The 21830-nt window shown below is 35.8% G+C and overlaps 1 protein-coding gene across 1 annotated transcript; it reads left to right on the plus strand.

Moving 5' to 3' along the window:
• The first annotated feature begins 11122 nt into the window (after positions 1 to 11122).
• LOC145686543 (uncharacterized) lies at positions 11123 to 20708 on the plus strand. Its single transcript, XM_081759980.1, has 3 exons — positions 11123 to 11179; positions 17042 to 17676; positions 19821 to 20708. The coding sequence occupies exons 1-3, from the start codon at positions 11165 to 11167 to the stop codon at positions 20509 to 20511; spliced, it is 1341 nt and encodes a 446-aa protein (XP_081616106.1). The 5' UTR covers positions 11123 to 11164; the 3' UTR covers positions 20512 to 20708.
• The last annotated feature ends 1122 nt before the right edge of the window (positions 20709 to 21830 follow it).

Genomic DNA, 21830 nt, shown 5'->3' on the forward strand with positions numbered 1-21830 from the left:
TATGATTTTAAAAATACAAAATTTTCTTCAATATTAAAACCATCATTGACAGTATCATCTTCGAACCAACAACGATTTACAACAGGTATAAATTGGTACTGACATCTATTAATTGCTATTTCCGAATAATTATTTACAGAGACGTCATGTGAATGATCATTTTCATCATTAACATGAACATGTAAATTGGAAGATAAATGTTCATAAGAATTATCGCTTAAATTTGTAGATAAATGTTCATGAGAATCTAAAGCTGATATGGGTTTAACCCCTACCACATCAGCCGCAATTAGTTTTAATTCATACTCGTGTATGGTTCCAATAAAGTACATTGTACAGCACAATCATGAATATGTCCCGTATTACTGTTCTGTACAGGAATTACTTCGATACCTGGATCTTGATGCGAAGTGCCATCTCTTGACCTCCAATTACGTCTATCCACGTAGTTTGCTGTATTCGTGGAATTTCGCCATACATTCCGTCTATTTTTAAACCTATTTTGATTATATGGTCTAACATAAGGATTGCTACGATTAATTAGGTTAGGCGGATTCCCTACACAACTTTGCCTATTTTGCTCGTTTTGATTGCTAGAATTTACTCGGCTTAGGTTGTGTTCCGTATCGTTCACACTTCTGATATTTAGATTCCGAACAGGTACAAAATGATCTGAATTATTCTTATTTTTACCCACTCCTACTTGTTGATTCAAAGCATGGTATTGGGTTTCATAGCATTGGACAAGCATTAATAAATGGTTGAAACTCATACACTGTGTAGAGAACAAGATCTGTTCTAACTTAAATGGGAGCAAATTTCGAATCGATGCTATTATTCTAGATTCCGATTGCAAGGGATTTACAACTTTTAATTCGTTGTATGTATTTACAACAAACTCTACAACAGATTTGTGCAAACGAGGATTGAAATGTTGATTTCTAATGGTGGCATCTCGATTTGCAAGCAAAAAGTCATTTTCATAATTCGCGATCAATGCCGCTTTGAATTCCTCATATGTATTGATGTGATCACGTACTGCTTTAAACCATAAAGAACATGGTGGGAGTAATACATGAGGGATTAATTTCATATATTGTGATCTATCTATACTCATTATATTGCATTCGTCCTGAAATTTTTCCAGGAAAGAAGTAGCGTTCTCATTACATTTACCACTGAATTTACTCATAGCCCGTATTTCACTCATCTTAACACTTAACTTTACCTTTCTTTTATCATTCCGTGTACTTATTGGGTGACAATTCCTATCCATGACGTGATATGTCGTTGCACCATCCCTTTTTCGCCCATCTGTACTCTTCGGATGAATTTCTTCCAAGATAATATCCTCATCAGACACAGGTGAAGGCGAAGTCATCTTTGGTGAGTGGGGAAACTCCAAGCGAACACTACCCATATTATTGTGGTATGTGTTATCCTTAACCTGTAGCGTCCTAATTTCTTCCTGTAGAGTAGCTATCAATTGCGTATTTGCACGTATGTTGTTAGAATTATTGATGACCTGAATCTTTTGCTGTTGAACAGAAGATTCTATTACTTCTAAATCCTTTTTTACACCACTGATTTCTTGGATTTGGTGGTTGTGCTTATCCTGACAATCCTCGGATATTCTTTTTAACTTTTCCTCGAACTGCGAGGTGATGTCATTCATCGCCTGGACAATCGACTGTTTCGTTTCATCTGACTTTTGTTCCATTCGTCTACTTAATTCCTCATATTGCTTGTTAGATTCTTCGGACTTATGCTCTATCGTCTGCTTTAACTCCTCGTATTGCTTGTTGCATTCTTCGGACTTATACTCTATCGTCTGCTTTAACTCCTCGTATTGCTTGTTGGATTCTTCTGACTTATGCTCTATCGTCTGCTTCAACTCGGTAGACATCTGAATCAATTGTCGCTGTAAGGCTAGCAAGATTCGGTCTTCCGATGTCATTCCTGGTGCTACACTATGTTCACCGTTGTCACTATTATTGGATTCATTCTCCATTGCTTCACCGTTCATTTTTCTTATAATTATTCTACCACTCCTAAGTCTTGTGAAATTTGTATTCATTAACCTTATTACAAAAGTAAATTCACTCTTACTTTGCTTCGGGATATGAATTTACAGCAAGATCCCGGGTGAGGTAAACCAAAATTTTTATAACGACTCACCAAGGGTAGTCGTCAACCTGGTTCGATCGAGGATATATAAATCTTGAGTGGTAGTAATCATTTGCATGTAAAATTATCTTTAATAATTTTATATACTATTATTCTCACCTTTTCTATCAAAATTATAAAGTCGATGAACGGTACTAAATGGTTTATTAGTTGATACACTTTATAATATATTTTCATTCAAACTGTCATGCACACAGACATGATGATGATTAGGTATCCATCAACAACATAGCAACTAATTACATAACACTATCTATATCTCCTACAGATATTAAAAAACATTCTTCTTTTGTTAATATTAAATTAACATTCTATTAAGTATAGTGCACATGTATGAGCACTTTCTGCCCAAGGTACAGGTAATTATTAAACTATCCAAAGTATTTCGTTATACCTGCAAGGACGTGACTTTAGAAGTAAAAGCAGATAAAACTAAATATATGAAAATTTGCTCTCAACGTGAAGAAAGGAATTCTTGTTATTGTGCAGTCGCCAATTGTCAGTCTGAAAGCTCGCGCCCAGGATTTTGTAAACATTGAATTTGGTAGAGCGTAAAGTACACGATCTGACCTGGGTTGCATATAAATAAAATCAAACATATACAAAAGAAACAGATTGTAATGTGATGTCGAAAAGGTTGAAAAGGGTGAGAAGGAAATAACTTTTAGGACTGGTTAATCTACTTGCACTTACTTGTAAATCTCGGTGTTTCCTTTTCGATGATTCTCCCAGTGGATTGACGACCGTCCATCCTTCTCTCTGGTCAGCTGGTCGTCCAAGTAGTTGTGAGTTAAGGGTTTGCAAAACCCGGACAGGAAAACTAACGTAGCGAAAACAGTAAATCTAATCAAAGTCGAAATTGCTCTTTAACGGATTATCCATCGCAAGTGATAGCTACAACGTTAGCTAAGGCAAAGTGTTCTCTAAGTTAGAGCAAGGTAAACTTCTCGTGAACTCGGAATCGTGGCTCGTGCTCCTACATGTTGACTCGCCTCTCATACGATCCGGACTACCTCTTCCAAAAGTCTATCAATGGATTTTGTTCCATGTCTCTTTCGGGTTAATATCCTGGGTCGTTGACTATTTCTTCAGTCTCGAGGAAAAGTGCATGCTCATAGATTAACCAAAGGTGAGGTGATGATAGGAATGCTGGCAGGGAAACAAGCTGTCGTTTTTATTGATTAAGAAATTAAGGAATTAACAAACAGCAAGAAAACTACTTTGTGAGAAAAGTAAATGAACTTAGAAGAAAAATGAAAAGTGATTCAACTTTAAATAAACGATGATGCTTCTTACTGCAGTCCAAACTCTTATTTTCGCGAATTCTGTCCAAGCAGGGCCGCCCACAGGGGGGATGTATGGCGCAAGCTGCGCCATTGAGAAAAAATTTGGGGGGATTTTACTCTACTTTCGAACTAGCAATTTTACTGTCAGAATAGCATTAAAACACGATTTTGAGAAGCTAATTTTCAAAAATTTTCTGGGGTAAACCCCCGTACCCCCTGCTTCGATACTCGATGAATCAAGTACCGCGCAAGTAGCCGTATAAAAGGAAAGGTTGGTTCGTTTTAAGAGAGACGGATGAATGGATGTGCCATCGAGAAAAAAATTGGGGGGAATAAAAAAATTGGGGAAGAATTTTACTCTAATGTGAATAAGTAATTTTGCTGCCGTTAGAATAACATTGGAACACGATGCGATTTTTTTTTTTTTTTTTTTTTTAAATCTCGAGAATGAATTCCCCTACTCCCTGGTTAGGAACTCTATGAATGAAGTACCACGCAAGTTGCTATATGAGAGGATGGGCTGGTCGGTTTATCGCTTTGTGTAGGTATTTTACCCATTTTCTGCAGGGAGCATTTATTTATTTATTATTTATACCATGTACGACACTTAATAAGTAATGCTGTTCAATTGCTACATGATGTATAATAAATGAATTAATGATAATATTTTGTATAGTTTTCTGTTTGTGCGATTACATTTTCCAGGGCCTGCGGTAAACTGAAAACCAGCTCAAAAGTGGCATCACTGTGTACAATAGAGACTTTCCGTGAGAGGTCGCTCCAGTAGTATTCTATATATTCAGCTCCATGTATTGTACAGAGTGAAGCCAGCTAGGCAGTTGTTCGTTTTTCGCAGATACTGGAAAATGTAATCACACATTCACACACATAGAAAACTATAGAAAATATGATCATACATCAAGTAGTAACAGAATATTGTTACATATTATATGTCGTTCATAATAAATAAATAAATAAATAAATAAATGTAAACGTAACCGAACAATAGATCGGTTAAAATAGCCTGGTACTGCGGTTCTCTCATATAATTTTATACTGCGTGAAATGACATCAATAAAACGACCTCAGCACGCACTCTGTATAGTATTTATCTCTATGACTTAAAGCGGAGAGAGAATGTTTCAGCAGACGTGTTGTTTGCTTCGTTTGTTGTAATCTAGAATTTTGATTGATTTAATTATGCCTCGAAAACTGAAAAGATTGTTGAAATATAAATACTTAGAGGTCATGTGTAATACGGTGCATCGACAGGACAAATGGGCAGAACATTACAAAAAAAGACACTATTATTAGTTTTTGGGGGGAGTGCGCCATCAGCTTTGGGGGGGATGGGCACCCCTGTGTCCAAGAATTTGCAACTTAAAATATATAAAACGATAATTACGTCTGTGGTGCTGTATAGCTCCGAAACATGGTCGAGTACTTTGAGGGACGATTGTAAACTAAAAGTAGGATACTCGGAAATTAAATCCTGACGTAAATAATCGGATTCAGGAGAGTAGCGAATAAGGAATAAATGAACTCTAAAACGAGGAATTGCATAATTTATACGGTTTACCTAACATTATTAGGGGTATTGAGTCTAGGAGGTTCAGGTGGGCAGGTTATATAGTGAGAATGAAATAAAGCAGGAACGCTTTCAAAATTTTAACTGGAGATCTAATCGGAAAAAGACCATCAGGAAGACCTAGGCACCGATTGGAAGGCAATGCATGAGTCTCGAAGAAATTTAAATACAAAGTGGAATCTTGATCCAGTTAGCTAAATACAGAAGTCGGTGGAGAGCTTGTGAAAATGTGGCATTGAATCTCCGGATTCTATAGGTCATATAGCTAATTATTATTTGTTATTTTCCTTAAATACAAAACACAATTAGTGCTCCTTGGCACTTGATTTTCAAGAATCACTCAAGACTGTTACTTCACAAACCACTTCCGCACTAGTAAGCACTTTCCTGATGACAAGGTAATGATTTCGAGTCAAATAAACACAGTTTCCATGCTTGTTCATGACTCATTGCACTTCTCACCAGTACATAACTTCGTTCTCGTGGATTATTAAATATCCCTCAAGAAGGGACTCTTGCCAAGTTCGCAATAATTACATCACAATGAATTTTCTAAATTTAAATAGTTTCAGTTACCAAAAGAGAAAAAGAGTATGAATTTAAATATATATTTACCAGAAACAGTAGTAAAAAGTAAACGGAAGTATCAAAGTTTACCGTAAAGAAAATATAGTTCCAGTATTGGCTTTCATTAGTTAAAATTGAATAAATTATGTGATACATGGAATGACTTAAAAACATATTACCTAGAAAGTGATGTAAGTAAGCAATTTCCTAAATTTTACCCTCTAGTGAGGATCAACTGAATCTACATGGTGATTAACAACATACCGAGAGGTATGTTCTGAAAGAATTCGGAAAATGAAAGTACGAAGTGTAAATTGAATGTTCTCATTTTCTATTTTATATGCTAAACGAAATGGACGATAAAGAGAATGACAATTTAAAAATTTGAAGTATTAAGACAGTATTAAGAAGTATGAATCTGAAGTGTTAGACACTATTCGGGGAAAAATCTCACTGACTTTTTTTTCACTATCACCACGAACCAGTCTGGAGTCGAACTAGAGATACCTAAGGAGGTTCGGTTTACCAAGAATTCATTAGTATATTTACTTTGAATGGCATTACTCGAACACACGGTTCTACCAAATTTAGAGGTGAATCTAGAAGGTGAAAACTAGGGGGGAAAGCTAGAATCCACGCCATGGTAGATATATCATGAGTATGCTATAAATAATAGGTTAAATTATTTTTGTCACTCAAAACACTGGGGGCCTAAGTCTCCCGGCCCCGGGCTACATCCGCCACTGATCATTTTTTTTTTAACAGATTTCTTGCATTTTTTAGTTAGGTTTAGGTTATATTAAGTTGCGTTCTTTCATCTGTCACAAACGTCTATTACTAACGTACGAACCGAAAATTGCCACCGTTAATTTCTTTCCAATTTGCATTCTTGTATTCTTTCGCCTTCCACTTCAGCAAAATACTTTCTTGCACATGCAATACATTCACTACCATTCGAAATTAATTTCAATATGCTTTGAACCGATAGAAATTACTTATAGTTGTATTCAAACTCTCATCCTTCACGAAAAATGTTTCACGTCGTATTTTAACCTATAAATTTCTATTTGATCTGCTTGCTTGTCGGTCCAGGAGAAACCGGAAGTACTACAAATAAAAATTTTCCCTTTAATCTAGGGATGGCCAAACTTTTCCGGAATTAGAAATTTCACTTTTTGGATTTCTGAAAAATTCCGGATTTTTTCCTAATTCCGAATTTTTTTGAAATCCGGAATTTTCTGAATTCCAGAATTAATCCGAAATCCGGAATATTTCTGAATTCTGGATTTTTTCGATATTTCGGAAAGTAAGAATTTAGGAATTGACAATTTCTACTTTAATCACTTTAGGGCACTTTCGTGAATAACTTAAAGACAATGAAAAATGAAAACATTGAATGTGAGCCAGGTAATATCTACAAAAGGCTATTTTAAGTAAACGTATAACCGTTTCCAAATCTTTTCTCATAAACCAGAAATTTGGTTGACCAATGACGTCTAGGCATGCACACGAGTCGAGTTGAGTCGAGATTTAAGCTTGTCTCGACTCGTCTCGAGAAAATGTTGTCTCAACTCGAAAATATGTTTTCGTCTCGACTCGACTCGAATTCGAGACGAGACGTCTAGAAATTCGATTCGAGACAAAATATACGAGTTAAAATATACGCACACATCAGCCAGAACATTATGACTACCTAGCTAATTGTCAGTATGTCAGTGGCGTATACTGATTTGAAGCTTGGGGTGCCACTAATTTTATAACACCTGTGCATTAATAATAATAATAATAATAATAATAATAATAATAATAATAATAATAATAATAATAATAATAATAATAATAATAGCTCTCGGTCTTTGGAGTAATTAGTAATTGCTAGGGAGATTAGTTTCCCTCTATTTGCGCCTATCCTCTTCCTGATCGTCTAGTCACTAGAGCGTGTGCCTTTGATGGACGTGATTCCGAGTTCAATTCTCGGGGGAGAGTGTAGAACGCATTACAATGGTTCATAATCTCCCTTAGCCTGTCGGTCCATGTCTCATGTAGCCTCGGTGCTGCAAAGGGAAACTTCAATCGAACAAACAAATAATAATACACAAAAATACATATTAGTTTGCAAATAATACTGCTATAAATCAATTACTTACCTATTAGTATTTGATTTGTAGAGGTCTTGTTTTGTACAAAAATGCCTTGATGACTTCGTCGTTAAGGTTATAGTTGGACTACTTCCGAAGTTTTTGAAGAAATGATTTTTAGCGCTAAACCAGATGTCTGTGTCTGAGTTGATCGACAATAAGATCTTATTCTCTTAAGAACAGGAAACGTTGTTTCTACGGATGCTGACGTAGCAAGCACAATTATTGTCACAATTAATGCAGCTAACTTAACTTTAGGGATCACTTGATTTAATTTTTTGTGGTAAATACGGTAGTAAACAATATTTCATGAACTGGTTTATTCGAGAAATCAAAAGCTTCTGCTTAATATATCACACTCAACTCATTTTTCAGTCGGACTTGATCAAAATGATTGGCCCTTGGAACACGACGCATTCGTACCCTCTCATCATCACGACGCCCTTGACTACTGCCTCTCCCCAATTTCGACAATTGTAAGTTTGCACCCATTTTATCATTCAATCCACATCAATCTATAAGATGTCTGTGTGATTCTCTTTTTAGAGCTTAAGAGATTCATGCCCGGATATTGTAAATAACTCTTCTAGTAAAATAAAATTAATAATAAAAAAAGAAGAGTTTTAACTTTTCCATGTACTTAAGCGTACTGTGCAAACATTATATTTCTTTTTCTCACAATAATTTCCATACTTTGTGCTCTGAACATCCCATGTAAGAGTGGATATATAGTCTATATAGGATTTATAGATTAATCATAAACAATATATATATATATATACCCTATCTTACATGGGATTTTCAGAGCACAAAGTATGGAAATGAAGTCCTGTTATTGAAGTTGTAAGGAAAAGAAATATAAAGTTTGTGCAGTACACTTAAGACATAGAAAAGTTAACACTGTTCTTTTTTAAAATTTATTTTACTAGAAGAGTTATTTACAATGTCTCGGTATGAATCTTTTAAGCTCTAAAATGAGCTTCAGATAGACATCTTAAGAGTCTTCATCTCTGCGAAATTAAAATACCGCTAATTTTACAGTAATTATGTGATATCTTCAAATAGATAAAATATAATTGAAATATGGAACAAGAGCGCCCTACACAATATTATTTTGTGTGAGGTACCGTTACCACAAGTCACCTAGTGGTTTTTCGTTTTCAGCTGTTTAGAAACGCGAAAATAAATGCCGATTTTCAAAATGGCTCAAAATCGAAAGCAGATAAGTGAGTAGTGATAACGGTTTCTCATGTAAAATAATATTGTCTAGGGCGCTCTTGTTACACATTTCGAATCACATAATTACTGTAAAATTAGCGGTATTTTAATTTCGCCGGGATGAAGACTCTTAAAGATGAAATATATATCCAAAATGACCAAAAACGGGGAGTTGATTCCCTTGTGCATGAACACGGCGTATAGTGTAAGAATTGCAAAGAGATCAAACTTTACCAACAATTCTAACCTTATTGGCTCCTTTTTGCTGACCTAGTAACTAGCTGATATCTCGGATTCCATTCCCGGTAAGAGATCATTGAAATTTGAACGCATTAAGGTACGGTAGTTGAGATTTCATCTTGAAATGAATTGAAGTGAAATCTTTCAGTTTTCATTTCCCAGGATTACGCCGTGTAGGTTTAAAGAGACAGTAAAAGTGAGAAATGAGTGAAATGGTGCAATGGTGAAGAAAGTAAGAGGAAACGGGGAAATCCTGAGAAAAATAACGTACACCTCATTTGTGCACTCCAAAACTCACTTAGCGCGAACTGAGATTGAACCGGGGACTCCGCGCTCTACCATTAAGTCAGAGCGTCCTGTACCAGTACACATTTCACATAACTTCTCTGCTTAAAAAAAACATAGTGAAATAACTTCAGCAAACTTTAGCAAATACCAACATATTCTTATTTCTTTAAAATAAATTTAAATCCATGCCCGATTTTTGAATCTCATTCAGCCCAGACATCGGCGTTTGCCGTACTACGAGTATTTCTCCCATAAAAAAAGGAAAAATATGATTCTTAAGAGTCTTCATCCCGGCGAAATTAAAATATCGCTAATCTTACAGTAATTATGTGATATCTTCAAATAGATAAAATATAATCGAAATGTGGAACAAGAGCGCCCTAGACAATATTATTTTACATGAGAAACCGTTATCACGACTTACTTATCTGCTTTCGATTTCGAGCCATTTTGAAAATCGGCATTTATTTTCGCGTTTCTAAACAGCTGAAAACGGAAAGCCACTAGGTGACTTGTGATAGCGGTACCTCACGCAAAATAATATTGTCTAAGGCGCTCTTGTTCCATATTTCAATTATATTTTATCTATTTGAAGATATCACATAATTACTGTAAAATTAGCGGTATTTTAATTTCTCCGGGATGAAGACTCTTAACGGAATATATTTTTCATTCTTCTGAAAGTGAGGCTTACTTGTTAGTAATAGTTCAAGGACAAATTGAAAGATCAGGACAATAAACCCCAGAGAAAATAGTTAAAGCAAAAAATTTAACGGAAGAAGAACAATATCATTAGTATTCTTCTGTAATGAGTTATTGGGGAAAACAAATACAATAAAAGAATACAAAACGCCCCCCTTTGGAGAAGTGAATTTCCGTTACCAATATCAGTTCCTTTTACTCTTAAAGGTGTCTAACCATCTTTTTCTTATTTTGTATCCTCTACAATATTTATTGCGTGTTTAATTAGGAATGTTACTTTGGCACGACTTTTTAACGAAAGCTCATCAACACGCTACCGTCAAGAAAGAAGACGTGTGAAAGAACATAAAGAAGAAAAAGACGAAGAAGAGGAAAGAGAAGAAGACGATAAAAGGATGAAGTTTTGCGATAAAACGAAAGATAGGAAGAAAGAGGAGGGGGAGGGCGACGTGAAACGGGATCAACACGTTGAGGTCAGCTACTCCATACCTCTAGATTCTTTAAACTGTAGTATTACTATATCAAAACAAGATGTACCTCTCATCCTCCAATGGGTATGCAAGGAGACAAGTGAAGTACGTACAGCGAAGTGGGAAGAGGAGAGGGTAGAGGGGCTACTAAATGATCTCTTACCGACAAAAGTCTCCTTGAAGAAGAGAGACTGCAGAATTTTTTTTTTTTTTCAAATGCACTCGTCCTTGTTAATATAGAAGCATTAGATCAATGTATGTATGTGTGTATATATCTGTTTGTAAATATACGCATGTATGTCTTTTAAATCATGCTCACTATGTTTGGGTGGACTGTTTAAAAGACGTAGAGAGGAGTGGGGGAGAAGGGGTTTGTCGAGTGCGATCTGTATAAATACTGAATCATCTGCTGGATTTTTCATAACACACTTGTAACATCTTTCATTATCCACTCTTGGATCTTCTCGTTTGTGTAACACCATGCATATAAAATTGGTAAGTTTAGTGAATCATAAATTTGCATATGAAAGTATACGATAAAGCAATACCGATGAGTAGTGCGTGATACAGGTTTTAATTATTGCACAATTGAGTGACACAAAAATTAACATTTGCAGCTGGCAGTCAGTCTAAATTGCAAATTCTAGATGTAAACATCTTATAGACCTCCTCTAGTGGTACGGTGGCTAGCATACGTGGTTTTATTTTACAGGGTCCTGGGATCGATTCTCGGTGGAAGAGTATTGAACTCATTATAGTGGTTAATATAAACTGTAAACTCGTGTCTCACAGCCTCAGTACTGAAAAGCAGCGGCGGAACTAGCCCAGGGCAGGGAGCCTAGGCCCCTCAGGTTTTTACAGTGACAAACATAATTTAAGCTATTATTTACATATTTTTGAAAGTTTATAGTAAACTCATCATATAACTATCATAGTCTGGGTTCTAACTGATCCCTCCAATTTTTACCTTTTGCATCTGCCACTGCTGAAAAGGTACGCTGAACCTCAAGAAACAAGGGGGCAGGGTGGCTAAGTGGTAGAGTGCTTACCCCTGGTGCGTGGGGTCCCTGGTTCGACCCCCGGACAAGTAAGCCGGGGTACTCGGGATACTCAGGTTTCTTTCCACTTTCGCATTCCACCAATTCTTCCATCATCATCCACTTGCTTTAATCATCGTCTCCCTTAGCCTAACAATGCAATCTTGGGACGTTAAATTCAAATATTTCATTTTATTTTCTCAACAAACAAAGAACAAGTAACATTCAATACTTGTGGTCCTGGATTCGTTTGCAAGAGGGTTTCATATGCTGTCAGTGTTATCTCATTGTGGAAAAAAAAAAGTTGCCTAATAGATGAAATAAACCACTAATGCACTTTTAGGCATAGGAATTGGATAGGAATAAAAATGTGATTATTGACACACTCGGCTAAATTAAGAGTATTTTTTTTTCATTATTTTTAAAATGATGAAATGCATGCTTATTTATTAAAGGAAATAAACATATACGACATAGAGGTAAAGTTACAAGTCGTTAATATTTTACAGTAGCAAAATGCTTACTCTTTGCTTGCGGAGAATTAGGTTTATGGAAAAATATCTGAAAGAAACATACGGACATTTTCTAATACTTCCGAAGATGAAATTTTAAATTTCACTAGAGTTACGTAAACCTTTACACAATCCTCCTTAAATCAATTATTGCAACTTCAAGATCGACACAAATAATTTTCTCACATCCCAAATCCATTAATTTGCCAAATTCATGGAAATTGTTAACCAAAATTTTTATGAATATAAATTTTGTACCTGGAAAACATGAATACTTATGTTTAATAACAAATTAATTTTGCCGAATTTTTGTTTCCCTATCTTCAGGGGCTTGTCAATACAGTCAATTTTTTTGGTAAAACTGTGACCCCTGTTTTCCCCCTTTGGATAGATATTTAAATGAAAATTAAAAGATAAACACTTAGCTCGTGCCAAATGCTAACCATGTTTAAAAATTGATGTGATAGGGTTGAGCTGAGGACAATTTACGAATATATATTCTAGATTCATGGAAATTAGCTCCTTTCACCCCTTCAGATTCAAAATTTTCCAAGTTTCTGAAACATTTATATATATATATATATATATATATATATATATATATATATATATATATATATATATATATATATATATATATATATATATATATATACTTCTTACATGAGTTTACATGCCGAGTTTCATCTCTATAACTTCAGGGGGTTATGAGATAATCTATTTGTAGGAAATAACTTTCTTAGATTACTCATTTCAATCAAAATTAAATTATAGAAACCCGGCTCAACCCAAGAACTAAGTGAAACCAAAAATCAACTTTGAACTGTTCAGTGTTTTTCTCGTGAAAATGAGACTCAATTTCGATTTCATTTTTATATTTAGAGACTTATTGGATCAAAAGATCTAATAAATTTCATTCAAAAATTTTCTTGTACGCCTTATACCTGGAGAACTACATACAGTGTAGCCAAACCCAAACTATCACTTAACTCAGTATGATGTGCTTATTTCGTAGAAAATACTAAAACTCGATTTAGGGGCCATTCAAAAATTTTCTGACCCCATGATCGAAGTTGTACACTTATATCTGGAGAACTACATATATCGCGCAACCAAACCAAAATACTTTTTCTTAACTCAATATGATGTGCTTATTCCGTACTAAATACGAAAACTCGATTTAGAGGCCCTTCAAAAATTTTGTGGTCCCTGATCCAAAAACTAATTATTTTCCAAGATCACAATATTTTGATGCATTTTTTTTTGATCATTCCTAAAATTCTTGGTTTATCTAGTAAGATGACGAATTTAGGTGCACGATAACAAGATATGTATAAAGTTATTAATAATAACCAGAAACATATATAGACATTATGTTGAATTTACATACATGATATTCACCTAAATAAACCTCAAATATTCTGTGATCGAAACTATCCTTAGATATATATATGAAGCGAGCGTCACAGACACAGTACCAGGCACAGACATTGAACTGAGCTATTAAATTAATCACTGTATTATTACAATGTTGTAATACATGATACGTGATCATTATATTCCCCAAAGCAAATAATATTTTTTTTTTTTTTTTTTTTTTTGTAAGAAAACGAATGAGAAAAATGATAGACGGAATGTAAATATATGCATTTGGAGTTTGTACACATACATATTTGGGAACCTAAGAGCATCACGAATTGCCCACAGAAATGAAGTAAATATTCAATTTGTTGTCTTGTAAGCAGGAAAGGTATAGTTATTTTCAAATTTGCAAAGGTTCGAAGCGAATTCACTTAAATCACAGTATTACGTAATTTAAAGATAATCATGATTGCACATACACTTTTTCCCGAAAGGCGTATTGTAGTACTTTTAGCAATTGTCTTCCAAGATCTAGTTTATTCAACACATGTAGCAGATTAAGTTTCCCTTTTCCCACTAATGTCATATAGCCTAGTTGTTCTACCTAGAAAGTTATGGTTTGTTTTGTACTATATTAAGAGTAATAAACGCCTCAAACATTATTGGCTCAGTGGTAGCTTCGGAAGTTCTGTATTAAAGTTTGAAGAATGAAGTCAATAGCATGTAAAGACTAGCAAAATAACAATGTTGCTTTTTTTTAAAAAAAAAAAGATGGAAAAAATAAATAACACAAGAAAATAATTGTTATATCTTATTAAGAGTATTAAACAATAGATATAGGTAAGAGGGTTTTAAATTGATACAATATCCCAAGATTACCATTGTTCGAATCATTTATTTAAAATTTATTCAAGCGAGAAGAGGTAGAAATTAACAATTCCCGGTTTCAACGTTGATTGACATAGGGCAAATACAGTAATAAAAGCGACAAGTAGCTTCTTGAATGGATACTTTTCTGAAGTAACGGCACTATCTTGACTAGTATCTCTCTATTAAAACAGAATGTGGTAGAAATTTACTACTTCTTCCAGTTTCAATATTGATCTTCATAAAGCAAAAAGAGTAATAGGAACAGGATTTTCTTTGATCCTATTCTTTCTATTGCAATCAGAAATTCTGGATGAACCAGGGGTGAAATTGGGTATGAAAAGGTAGTGGGACGGACAAGGGCGCCGATTTCTCTGTAACTTTGGGAGGCCCGTAAAATTACATATAACAACAAAAATAAATATTCATAAAAATATCTGGGGGCCCACATGAGATTGGAGAGCCCGGGTCCCCAGAATCGACGCCCTTGGGGACGGTTGACGTAAAGCCTTCCCCCGTGCAAATCTTTGCCCATCGACAAGATTATCTTGCTTGAAAGTGTTTTTTACCTCTATCTCTTAATTATCTTTTATTTTTAGGAAGTGGAGGGACGCTATAGATATTTTTTGGAAGAGAGGTAACGGCGTCCTCCCGCAATCCACCTCCCTTTTACCTGTGGCATTAACTACTTCCAATTTCCGTATTGAATACACATAGTTTCTACCGTACCGTACCGTACCGAAGTCTACCGTAGTTTCATACTGTGAAGCCAAACTCACATGTTTAGAAATTCATTTCGACGATTTAAATTTGCTTTTATTATATGTACTTTCCAACAGCGAAAGAGACAGTATTTTTGTTGGACATAGTCCTTTTTTCAATCCCTAGTGAAAGCAGAAGCTCCGTCGTTGTTCTATTGGCTAGGGTACGTGTCTTGTTCCGGGAGACCCGAGATACTTTTTTTGGTAATCTCATATAGCTCTGAACTCAACTTATGGTGTAGGTCCATATTTCATACGTATAGATTTTGTGTTGAACTGGATGCTTATTTCTAAATCAACTATCAGCCTAGAGAGGGCAGTGCTTTTTCAGCACTAGAAGGCAATTGTAGAACTAGTTGAATTAAAAATATAAATAAATGAAAATAAAAAATACGTTATTGCAATATCAAGCACACTATTCAATCTGATATTGTAAAATACGTATACACAGCTAGTATAAATCTATACTAGCTATCTATCTTGTATATAAATAAAACTGAAAGTGACTATGTTTATGACTTAATAACTCTTGAACCACCCAACCGATCTCGATCAAATTTTCAACACAGATGATGCTCGGCCTTGGGATGATTTTGATCATTTTATTTTGACGGTGCAAATTAGGGGAGTAGGAGGGGGAGAGATATAAAAATGATCGAAAATGACCGATATTAGTGTCAAATCCATATTTTTAGTGGTCCCTGAGATAAACAGCGAAACTTCCGATTAGTGGTGGGCACAAAAACAGGATTTTCGGTTTTCTTCAAAACCCTTTATCGGTTTTCTCCAAAACCGGTTCGGTTTTTTACCTGGTCCGGTTTCGGTTTTCTTCAAAACCGATTCCGTTTTTTTTTTCAAAATTTGTTCTATTTCTGACCAGAATGATGTTTCGTTGTTCTCCGAAAACCGAATCCATTTCCACAGAAATAGTTTTATGTGTTTTCGAAAAGTTTTCACCGAAACCAGTTTCGGTGAAAAACCAAACCGGTTTTGGAGAAAACCGAAACCGCTTTCGGTGAAAAACCGAACCGGTTTTGGAGAAAACCGAAACGTCGGTTTTTCGGGTTTCGGTTTTTATAGAAACCGGTTTTTGGGTTTTGTAAAAACCGATTTTGCCCATCCCTACTTCCGATACAGTTTAAATCCAAATTCAGCCCCGCAACTTGAGGAAGAGCAGGGGAAAGATATATTAAAATGATCGAGAATGCCGGTATCAGAGAGCGCTTCATGTAACAGTAAAGAGTGACTGACTAAGGTAACATATTACTAATTTTTCTTATCTTAACGCAGCGAAGCGGGTAATTAACGCTAGTAATACATAAATTCAACATTTTTAGTCTAAAATATTAAGTTTCAAACTGTGATTTGGCTGCTCCAGATTTTGTCAATTGCTTCCGATAGGTTTGTAAAAGGCAAATTTGTAAGACCAAGACATTAGTATGCATGAAACATTTTGAAACGGTTGATCTCGCAATGAAGAATATAAAACATATAGAAAATGCACCAGATAGTATCTTCCAAACGCTTTTGCATGAACTAACAGTTATTTTCATGACCTGTTTACCATATAAATGTTAGTGCCCAACCATGTTGACGTTATAACAGCACCCAAATTTCTGTACCATAAGAAGAGGTTTCGAAACGTTTTGTTAGTTTATTTAATAATATTTTACAGATGTTGCCTAGCTCACTTTCTACATTTTTTGATATTCTTAAATCTCGTGAAGTTATTCAATAAAATTCAACAAAAGTATGGATGAGGTTAGCGAATGCGTTAATAGAAATAACTATAAGAATTATTACTATTTTCATTTTCAGATACTAGGTATAGGACTGCTACTAGGACTAGTAGCTGCAGATAAGCTTGACACGTACCTACCACCTCCTGATCCATCTCGTCTTTCCGCATCTGGATTGTCACCACCAGAAGCATCTGGTTCCTCACCCAGTGGTGCTGCTACTAGCTTTGGTGGTGGTGCAAGCAGGGGACCTGGTGGATTTGGCGGCCCAGCTGGTGGTGCAAGCAGGGGACCTGGTGGATTTGGCGGCCCAGGTGCTGGTGCAAGCAGGGGACCTGGTGGATTTGGCAGCCCAGCTGGCGGTGCACCAGGAGGATTTGGTGGTCCTGCTGGTGGTGCAAGTAGGGGACCAGGAGGATTTGGTGGTGCACCTGGTGGTCCTGGAGGCTTTGGAGGTCCTGCAGCTGGTCCTAGCAGAGGTCCTGGTGGATTTGGTGGTCCAAGTAGGGGACCTGGAGGATTTGGTGGTGCACCTGGTGGTCCTGGAGGTTTTGGAGGTCCTGCAGCTGGTCCTAGCAGAGGCCCCGGTGGATTCGGTGGTCCAAGCAGAGGACCTGGTGGATTTGGTGGTGCACCAGCTGGACCTACTTCTCCTCCAGTTCCAATTTTGGAATTCAACGATGAAAATAACGGCGATGGTACTTATTCCTTCAAGTAAGTCAAGTATCCCTTCTAACATGATTTCAAATTTAAAAATACATATAAAGCACAATTTAAGACAATATTTTGGTATACCCCAATGAAATGCAAGATAAATTTAAATAAATGCACGTAACAATAGTACAGTATTCGTAAAATGATACTAATGATATAAATATCGTAAACACGTTGCCGTAGACACCTGATTAATTTTGAAGTCTATATAATAAAAGAATTGTTCCAATTATAAGTTTATAGGTAACTAATTATTTCAATTTAAAACAGCAAGACCTATATTCTAGTGAGGTATCAACAAATTCATTAATTTTATGCTTTTACCCTTAAATTTGAAATGAGGTACAATATTGAAATTGTAGCCCCGCGTAGCGTAATCGTCCCGGGTTCGATTCCCGGTGGAATCACTCGGTCGAAAAAGTGTAACACGCCTTTTCAGACCAGCCACCCTGAATGAGGTTTTCCAGGGTTTTTCTCATTCATACCAGGCAAATGCCGGGGTATTACCTAACTTATAGGTCCCAGACCGCTTCCTTCCTTCCCCAATCCTTTCTTCCTTCCCTTTCCCCGGATAGTGTGTTCACCGAGGGACGTCATCCCTCAAATCGTGAAGGGCTAAATGGCCTTAGATGCCCAAAAGCCCAGAACTCTAAATCCTAATATTGAAATTTTTCGGGTTATATTCAGTATTTTAAAATGCTACGATTGACCTCAAAGCTCCGGTTCTCTAACAATAGTGGGATAGAGGCGGCCTTCAAGAATGCCGAAATTGCCAGCAATTATACGTTATTCCTATATAATTGCAGTACATATTTATTTCTAGTATTTCCAATTGTATTTGATCATACTCTATCTAGATGCAAATGCATTAGTACCCCTGTCTCTGACCTCGGTGAAAATTGAAATGAAAATGTAGCCTAGCATATAATCTTCTATTACGTTATGGATATGCATTTGTAAGATAATAATATCTTTGCTTTCCAGTGGATCAATGCTCATATAGTTTGTTCTCGAAAAAAAAGGAGAAATATTTTATAAATGTTTGTTCAATTTAGGTTTAACCAGTGTAAACAGAAAATTTTCTTTAAAAAGTTATCTGGAAAAAGCAAAATCAAAAACAGCTGAAATTTTTGATGCCTTTTTGACTTTAGGGAGTATCAAAAGGCTAGGGAATAATTTTGCTCCTTCTTGTTTATGAATTGATTTGGAAATCAGAGAACATTATCTACCTTGTCCTTTAATGGGATAATTTTGTGACCCATAACTAGCACGAAACTTATAAGGACAATGTAAATTTCATGAAGGGCTTTGTAACGTTTATATTATTATTCAAAAGTCAGTATAATTTATAGATGCAGGGAAATTTAGTTAGTTGTACCTGTTTAGTGAACACTTTTGCTGTGCGCTTTGAAGTGGTAAATAGAGATCCAGAATTAGGTCACACCTCTTTTCTTCCTAAAGTAATCAAAGAACCAATTCATATTTTGTTTTTCTCGTTAAGTAATAATAATCCTTCGTTTAAATCCAATCTTTCGTTTAAATCCAATCTTCTAAAGAATTAACATATAAACTGAATGGTTGGAAATGTATCCTGTTTGTATAAGTTTCTATCTAACGACTATTCGTTTCTAAAAGCATTTATTTTTTTAATGCATTACAGTTAACATTTCCTATTATATTTGATAAGATTTCTTTTAGTGTCTTTCGCTAGCCAAGTGACAAATACAAGTACTGTTATGTGAGGGTATTTGCATCTGCGGGCAAGGACATTTGCATCTGATACCAAAGCAAGTAATGTGTCGAATTCTGTATTTAACAATATGTCACGCAATATGTAGCTTAAGTCGTAAAATAATAGTTAAATATCCTACTAATTAATCGATCTAAATTTCTTTGAACAACCTGCTTTAATGAACCATTTTATCTTCTGAAATAGGTATAAATAGTATATTGATATCCTGTGCAGGATTTATGCTCTTAATCGTCAATTTGGTTATTTGTATTATTGACAGAAATGTTCGTAATTTTGTTTTTGTCTTTTGCTATAAAACAAACAAATGACCTTGTATGTTTCGGATTTCATTCAATATTAGTCAACCAAAATTATTTTCTAAAATTTTCATATGTATAATCCTTCATTACAGCTACGTTTCTGGAGATGGTTCCAGACGTGAAGAATCTGGATATGTTAGGAACCTTGGAATCCCAGATGAAGAAATCCTTACTGTTCAAGGATCTTATTCCTACACTGGTGATGACGGTGTTCTTTATACCGTAACCTACACTGCGGATGAAAACGGTTTCCGTCCAGAGGGAGCTCATATCCCAACTCCACCACCAATCCCACCGGAAATCCAGAGAGCCCTTGAACAGATCGCGGCTGCTGAGAGAGCTAGAGCTGGTTCTTCTTCCTATGAGTCTGGTTACCCAGGTGGTTCTGGAGCCGGTCCAACTGGTGCTGCCTCAACCGGATACTCTCGTGGTGGGCCATCAGGTGCTGCATCTTCTCCTGGTGGTTATTCAAGTGGAGGACCTTCCGGTGCTGCCTCAAGCGGATATCCTCGTGGTGGACCATCAGGAGCTGGATCATCTCCTGGTGGTTATTCAAGTGGAGGTCCTTCCGGTGCTGCCTCCAGCGGATATCCTCGTGGAGGACCATCCGCAGCAGGATCTGCCCCTGGTGGATACACAAGTTCAGGACCGTCTGCAGCTGCATCATCTGAGGGTGGATACCCACGTGGAGGACCATCTGGTGCTGCCTCCTCACCCGGTAGACAACAATCTGGCAGTGCTTCAGAATCTGAAGGATACGTTTACCCTCGACCAAATGAATAAATACAAAAGTGTTCATTTTTTTAACAAACACCAACTTGCTATATATAATGGAGATTCTACACCGAAATATGCATGGTGCATTTCTGTTATGACTCTTGATGCTTGTGGAGTCATGTTAAAACATGTTGTCTTATATTTATTGTTATATAGATATCGACGAAAATAAAACGTAATGAAATGAATATTTTTTCTATAATGTTTGAGAATAATAGTGTAGCAATAAATAGATGATCCTTTCATTCCAAAAGCATCATAAGAGTACTTATGGTGCTAAGGGTACTTTCAAAGTCAGAATAATTTCTTTTTCCATCGAAATTATATAACGATTGGTAACCTTTCGCGCATTATGGATGGCAAACTTTTCCCTAATAAACCAGAATTATCAGCAACTAACCGTGGATAAAAAGGACAAATTCTTAGTAGTCGAATCTCTTCTTGCAATCTGGTGTTGTGAATTTTCATTACATATTGTTTGATTAACTCTCCCTAACACCATTTATTGCTAAAAATAAATTGTTACACAAAAAATGTTCACGTTAAAACATGTTTGCAGATTTCAAAGTATGATTGTGATTAATTAGAGCTCAGATATGTTGAACTAGAGATGAGTTTGCAGAAAAATTTTTCAAAATGAATAGGAAAATTGTCTTCTTTTTGTTTTTCATTAAGCAAACGGAAACGGTTTGTTTTAATTTTTCGTTGTAAAGTTGGAGAACCTATTACTTTATTCAACGTCTGGCAGGATAATTAGTGTTTTATACCTTACACAACCGTAAGAGAATCTATAAGTAAGGGGCAGCACTGCGGAATCAGCAGTTTATGTTCACCTGTGGCGTACACAGAATTTCGTCAAGTACAATTCAGTCACTCTGGGAATATACACAGGGTGTTTCAAAACAACACCGACAACGTTTGGGAGGTGATTCCTGACACCAAGATAAGACAAAAAAGTATAGACCAACTTGGGTGCAGAAATGCTTCCTTTCGGAGTTGTGGGCTGCCGAAATCCAAAATTTGCGTATATTTTCTCTTGATCTTCCACAAGTAAATTCCATTGTCAGAGATTATTAGGCGAAGTTTTAAAAAGTGAAACTTTGGTGTCATTTCATCCGAATATTAGCCCTTACATTTTTATTCCTAATACAGACCTGTTATTAGCTCTTAGTAATAATTATACTTTCATATTAAAGAAATGAATCATAGTACATAAGTGAATCAACATAAAACAATATTACAAATGTTTGCTCTACGGAGAGAGTTGATTTAAAAAAAAATCCTTTACAGTGTATGAAATGGAACCTGTTGTTTTGAGAAATATT

The sequence above is a fragment of the Thermobia domestica genome, chromosome 5 (assembly GCF_964235325.1).
Source record: "Thermobia domestica chromosome 5, izTheDome1.hap1.1, whole genome shotgun sequence".
NCBI classification, from domain to species: Eukaryota; Metazoa; Arthropoda; class Insecta; order Zygentoma; family Lepismatidae; genus Thermobia; species Thermobia domestica.

What these genes read in the sequence shown, in the direction of transcription:
- LOC145686543 (XM_081759980.1), top strand. An exon ending in GATGGTACTTATTCCTTCAA is followed by an intron (nt 17,677 to 19,820) that starts GTAAGTCAAGTA and finishes CCTTCATTACAG; the next exon opens with CTACGTTTCTGGAGATGGTT.